At 32.3% G+C, this 6,516-nt stretch overlaps 1 protein-coding gene across 8 annotated transcripts in view; it reads right to left on the bottom strand.

Moving 5' to 3' along the window:
* Positions 1-976: 976 nt before the first annotated feature.
* The window catches only part of LOC145641844 (DNA ligase 1-like), a 29,869-nt gene continuing 24,329 nt past the window's right edge, over positions 977-6,516 (bottom strand). For all 8 annotated transcript variants that reach the window (XM_081692829.1, XM_081692830.1, XM_081692832.1 and 5 more), the window contains 8 exons: positions 6,307-6,408; positions 4,645-4,706; positions 4,003-4,074; positions 3,821-3,894; positions 3,658-3,714; positions 2,763-2,840; positions 1,390-1,467; positions 977-1,267 (listed from right to left, as the gene is read on the bottom strand). In XM_081692829.1, coding sequence (XP_081548955.1) covers positions 1,193-1,267; positions 1,390-1,467; positions 2,763-2,840; positions 3,658-3,714; positions 3,821-3,894; positions 4,003-4,074; positions 4,645-4,706; positions 6,307-6,408 — 598 coding nt within the window. In that variant the 3' untranslated portion in view covers positions 977-1,192. The remainder of the gene's footprint in view (positions 1,268-1,389; positions 1,468-2,762; positions 2,841-3,657; positions 3,715-3,820; positions 3,895-4,002; positions 4,075-4,644; positions 4,707-6,306; positions 6,409-6,516) is intronic.

Raw genomic sequence — 6,516 nt, 5'->3', positions numbered from 1 at the left:
TTGAGATTTTGGGCTTTAAGTGTTGAGGAAGTGGTTGTTCATTGTTGTGATGGAGGGGATTGTGTAGTTTTTCTTGAATGTTGGATGTTTGAAGGAGATAGAGATCATGAGTGTTCTTCTTTTGAGGATTCTTTCCATATTTGAGGCATGGTGGTGAGAAAGAGTTCATTTGTGAGACCATTGCTCCTATTCCCTCTTCTCATGTCCCTTTTTCAAGAAAATTTAACCATATTCCCTACATTCCTATGTCACTCCCTTCTTTTGTCAATGAGCCTATTGGGCCCCCTTGTCTATGATTATTAACATGTCCCTCATTCGTCTTCTATTGAGGAAAATGGTAATGTTACCACCCAAAGATATTTTGAGGAAAGTTTATCTTATTCTTCTTCTTCTTCTTCTTATTTGTTTGAGTTTCTTTTGATTCTTCTTCTTTCATGTTGCTTCTCTCTCCTCATTTGCGTGCACTATCCTTGTTGCGCACCCTCTTCCAGTTATTTGTCTACCTTCTATCTTACGAAATTTGTTATAGCGCATTTGACAAGCTCTTGCGATCGTTGCAATATTATTTGCTAGAGCGGTCAAACTTAGACCTTAAACAAGCCTTTAAGGTAAACCGTGTTTTATTGCATTCATTTCCTTTTCTTTTTTGAATAGATTTTCTCATGAAAATATTTGTGTGTCTTTTGCTAGGTACATGACTTGATACACTTTGGTGTATTGGTTTGGATCAAGAATCAAGGAAGTTTGACACCACAATTGCTAGAATATAGAAGGTGAAATTCAATTCTAGAGAAAAGTGGCTTTGAAAGGTTTAATTGGGTTATTTACGGATACTTACACCCACCTATATTTAGTAATATCTTTCCTTGCTCTTTCTCTAATGGTTAGTGACTTGTTGGACATGTGTTGGTAACAATATAAAATGAACATTGGTGGGTTAAAAATGTCTGTAATGAAATTTTGAAAAAAAAAAAAAAAAAAAAAAAAAAAAAAACCCTAATAAAATGAGTTTAAATACAGGTGTCATCAGTCCTCATCTTTCTAATCGTCTCTCATTTTATAGTGTGGATTATTTGCTTCAGATCTGTAAATTTTTTGCTACTTGAAAAAGAGTAAGAAATTATTCAATACGAACACTTGGAACTGTTTGCAAAGTCAAGCTCATGTCACATACATCCTAGGGGGGAGGCTATCAGTCCTCATCTTCCCAAATGTCTTTCTGTTTATAGTGACCATTGTTTGCTTGAGATCTGTACATTTCTGCCACCTGAAAGAGCGAAAAAATTACTTAGTGCAAACACTTTGAGCCGTTTGTAATGTTATCATGTCACGTACATCATAGGAACAAAAAGTGAACTAGGTTTAATTTAACTTCATTAGCTACTTGACCTGAAGAGATGATGTTGCGTCTTCTGGAGCTTTATCTACTCTAAAACGTACAAGACGAGGAAATCGCAATGAGATACCCTGATAACAAACACAAAGGATGAAAAACAACACAAGAGGTTGTGGAATCAATGTTAGAGCATGTACTCAAACTGGAATTACCACACAAAATGAGATTGTTAAGGGTGATAATAAGGCCTATTGAAGTTTAAAGAAAAAAAGTTCAATTAAGGCCCCGCCTGGATTTAAGGGAATAGTTAAGTGGTAAATGATTAGGAGGGGATTTGTTAATGGGTAGTAAGTTTAGAGGGGAAACTATTAAGAGGACTAGTTTACAACAGGTTTGGCACTAGGGAAGTTTATTCTTTTTCTTAAAAATTATTAAAAATTATTAAAATCTAATTAATCCCAATAAAATCTTGAAAATTAAATCTAATTACCAAACATGAAATAAATCCCAAATTATCAAACCCAGTAAAGACAAACATCCAACATTTATCAACAAATCACATGAAAATACTTTTTAAAAACTTAGATGATTGAATATATACTACATAATAATATGAAAATTCATTGTAAAATTTCGTAAAATAAAAAAAAAAAAAAAAAAAGAAAAGAAAAAAAAAGAGAGAGAGAGAGAGAGCATTAACCGGGGCCATAGATTAAAAAAAATGAGTTGAAATTCGAAATTGAAAAAAAAATGAAGAATACGAAAGGTAAAAACCGCAATAAAAAAGAATTAAAATAATTTGGTATTGAAAAAAGTGAATTTTTTTTTTTATAACCGTAAATTATCATTAAAATTGCAGTAAATATATAATAATGAAAATCAAAGTTAACAAATTATTGATGAAAAAAAAAATTATAATTCATGCCAAATTTAAAAGCAAATTCGAATTTAGATTGCAATATCATGGCCATGGATGGTACTAAGAAAGAAGAAAGAGAATCTGGGAAGAAGAGAGACTAGGTTAGACATGATTTTTTTACTGGATAATTGTTACTCTAGGGGGGGGGGGGGGGGCTTGGTAATATATTACCCTCATTTGAGGGGTAGTTTTTTCGGGCCCAATATATTAAACTCAATCCAGGCAAAGAGAGAAAGCCCATAATTACTTGCCCTTTAATTTTTACACCCCATTTCCCTCAATCCAGGCGGGGCATAAGGGTTAACAAATAACAAGGGCTACATAAATGATGTAACAACCAAAATAAGTTGTAATAAATTCACTTAAGTTCATATTCGTGTTTCAATAAATGAACTAATTGTCAAAAAATAAAAACTATAGATACTTAAGATTGGTGACATTAAGTTAATCAAATGTACCCTAAGCATCTTTCTCGAACAAAAGATAGAAAACAAATACTTTGCGTACCAAATCAGGATCCAATTCACCAACTGCAGCACGGTGAACACGACTAATAGTCAGGTCAGATGCTTTGACCTCCCACACCTACAAACCCAAAATTATGCTCATTTAGTCCGGTTGGATTAAGAATTAGGAGGCTATCAATAGCTATTTAATAAAAGCCACACCAACAATGACACATGTATTACTTATAAAACGATTTGACATAAAACGATTTGGGAATTGCGCAATCAATAATGGAGGAAGTATTACTTATAACACGAATTTGACATATCTTTCCATAGTTTTAGTTGTCAAATATTCTTAGGATACATTCCAAATTCCACATACATTGTTACATTTCTTTCTTTTTAATTTCATCCTACATTACACGAACAAGAGCATAAAAAAAAACACAAATTAAGTGTTAATAAATAATTTGGATAACAGTAATAAACATCTCATGCATAAAATTAGATATATACTTCGTATATCATAATAATTAGATCTCCAAAAAGTAAAAATTTCATTGATTATGGTTTGTAAATTAGTACTAAATTCTAATAATGCACATCATTAAACTTTTTTTTTTTTTTTTTTTTTTTTTTTGAAAAATTGGTATATGAAATTTGGTAAAGGGACATTAAAACAACAAATTCATTTAATTGTTTTTGTATTTTATTAGTGATCACCACACTAATTACAGATTAATGGCCTCTATAACTTCAGTCTCTTACTGCGCTAATCTTTTAATAAATACCAAAAGAAGAATTTTGGCTATAAAGAAGAGCAATGAAAATTGCAGTAGCCCAAAATCCCATGTTCACGAAACAAGAAAGCACAAGAGCATCCCTTACAATTTTTGAGAGTGCATACATACATAGCAATATAATGGGTACAAGCAGGACTTTCAGAAATTTACCTCAGAGGGCTCAAACCAGGCATCTGGTTTTAGGGTATTTCCATATCGAAAGTATGGCTGAACAAATCAGTCATAAAATTAACACGTGAGATTCCAACAAACCTAGACTATTAAATTCCAAAAGACAAGTTTAAAAAGAAAACAAAAAGGGAGAATTCAGAACCTTTGGTACAGAAATCACTTTAGATTGAAGACTAGTATAACATTGTCTAAGCACCTCCTCAGAAAAACCAGTACCTGTAACAAATGAATGTCCAGCAACCGCAAATATAAAGAGTGAAGGCAATACAAATGTAATACACAATTACACAAAAGAGTAGCAACCAATGAACATCAACACATTACCGATTTTGCATATGCTCTGGAACTCTTCATTTTCACGGTCATAACAAGCAAGGAGATATGAACCATAAACTCCTGTAAATTTAAGTTATACAAGATGGACCACATCAGTATGTCTTGGCAAAAAAGAGAATAGATTTGCAAGACTTTTAAAGAACAAGTAATTATTATGCAAAAAGCAACCAATTGGTTGTTGGTGTAGTGATGATTAGGTTCTACACTTGGCAGGGAGGACCCGTGTTCGATCCCCCACAACAACAATCGGGAGGGGACTGGAACCTAACCAACCAGAACTTATCCCCAAATCCAGATTAGCCCAAAGGGTAAACCGGATAGGACAAAAAAAAAATATTATTCAAAAAGCACAATTCAGTTCTGGTCATTACAAGGTAAATTCCTGCAGGCAAGAGAGTTACAAACTTCAAGAATGCAGAAAGCAACACCATAGCATATAAAAATAGTTTACAGCGTTTTAACTGAACACGGATTACTAAGTTATAAATTAGATAAGCCGGAATTATTGGTTGAGTAATTTTGCTAAGATCACACCAAAGGTCATAAATTCAGAGAATATGGGGAAAAGAAAAATATTCAACCAAAACCTGGAAGAAAAATATACAAGGCAGAGATATCTAATGTCCCAACCTTTTCGATTCCCTTGACCATAAAATGCTGCGATCGGCACCAGATCCAGAGAGTCCCCAAAGCTGCCGAATGAAATTTTTTAAAAAGTATAAGGGGACTATAGATGGAATGAGGGGAGAGGGGTGGAGGGACAGTACTTTAGCCACAAGCAGATTCAGTAGCTAGCTAAATAAGTGTGAAACATTAACTAGAGGATGAAAAACAATCTAAAAAAAGTGGATAACTAGGTGCTGAAAAACGTGTTAAAACATTAACGGTTAGATTAGCAAAGTAAAATTACAAAAAGGACAAGTTTCTTATTTGGAAGCTATTAATATCAAATAATAAATAAAAATTATACAGTACACATGAGTGAATTTTGTGCAGAACTACTATTTAGCACAACTATTTGATGATTATTACTAAGTTTTTTTTTTTTTTTATAACAAACAACTACCTATTGTCAACTTTATTACTACCTATACCTTACAAATGTTCTCATATGGAATTTGATCACTATTCACAATTAAAGAAATCTTTTCTATTATTTTCTAATGTATAAGAAATAATAGTTATGTCATGTTCTGTAATATATAAGAATATCAAACTGTTACAATTCATCCAGACATTAAATTAGATAAATTAACGATTTAAAATATACATTGGAAAACGCAACAAGAAAAAACGGGAACATCATTAAGGAACGGAACTTTAAACATCCGATCAACAAATTGGAGAATTTGCACTTCAGTTTTACAATTACTTTTGAAAATAAAATTTCACATTAAAAAAATAAATTATATTTATAAAAAATAAAATTAAAAAAAAAACTTTCACTCATAAGTCACATCCCTATAAAGCAAATGACCACCAACCTAGCTACTACAATTTTTTCAAGTACCACACAAAATACGTATGCAATTTGCATAAAGTCCTGCAGTGGCCAAAGTGATGTGACTGATACGGGCCAAGAGAACACTTATAAGCACCTTTTCCAAATTAGCTTCTAAAGGAATTTGAGAGGTGGCCACACAATATCAAAGTAACAAAAACTGTTATGGCACAAAAAAAATTTAGAATTATTAAATTTAAATATAAGTAGAGAAAAAGGGAAAACAAAAATTGTGATAACCTTTTTTCCTCTTCCCTGTTACAAACTATAAATCCATGCCACCTATCCTTCTGTCTGCTGGACCTCCAATTTGTTACAAATAACACCACACTACCTGGTACCCTTTTTATTTTATTTTTTTCTTTTCTTTGGTACTCTATGGGATATGAGAAGACAGAAGCTGATGGGAAATGGGATAAGGGATATCATTTGTTAAAAAATCAGCCAAGAATAGGGAAGCAAGCGCAAATTTCGAAGAGAGACTCCACTTTGATATTTATTAATGATACCCGTTCAGCAATGTTTACCAAAAACATATAAAGAGATAGGCAGCCTCTTTGATAAAGTTAAATAAGCTCCAGCTTATCAAACAAATAACTGAAACAAGCTTGATAAGCACAAGCAAAGCTACTGTAACAAAAATAGTTTTAATAAATAAAAAATATTATGGCTGTAAAAACCATTGACAATTACCATCTGCAACTCTTGTGGAAATAGACTGAGAATGTAGAATGGATTAATACTTAATAAAAAAAAATAAAAATAAAAATAAAAAGATGACAAGTTCTTACCTGTCCATATAATCCTTTTTCAATTTAAGCCAATTATTAGATCGCTTTGACGGTTCATAGGTAGCCTCCTTTTCCAAAGATTTGATCATCAACCCCTCACAACTTTTAAAGAAAAGAAAAGAAATTAGACTAAAAAGAAGAGATAAACACAGATGTACTGCAGTAGGCCCAACAATACGATAGAATCCAGAACTGCATCTAACTTCTATA

The sequence above is a fragment of the Chenopodium album genome, chromosome 8 (assembly GCF_948465745.1).
Source record: "Chenopodium album chromosome 8, dcCheAlbu1.1, whole genome shotgun sequence".
Lineage (NCBI taxonomy): Eukaryota > Viridiplantae > Streptophyta > Magnoliopsida > Caryophyllales > Amaranthaceae > Chenopodium > Chenopodium album.
The sequence above is the reverse complement of the archived record's forward strand: the minus strand, read 5'-3'. Positions and strand labels throughout refer to the sequence as shown.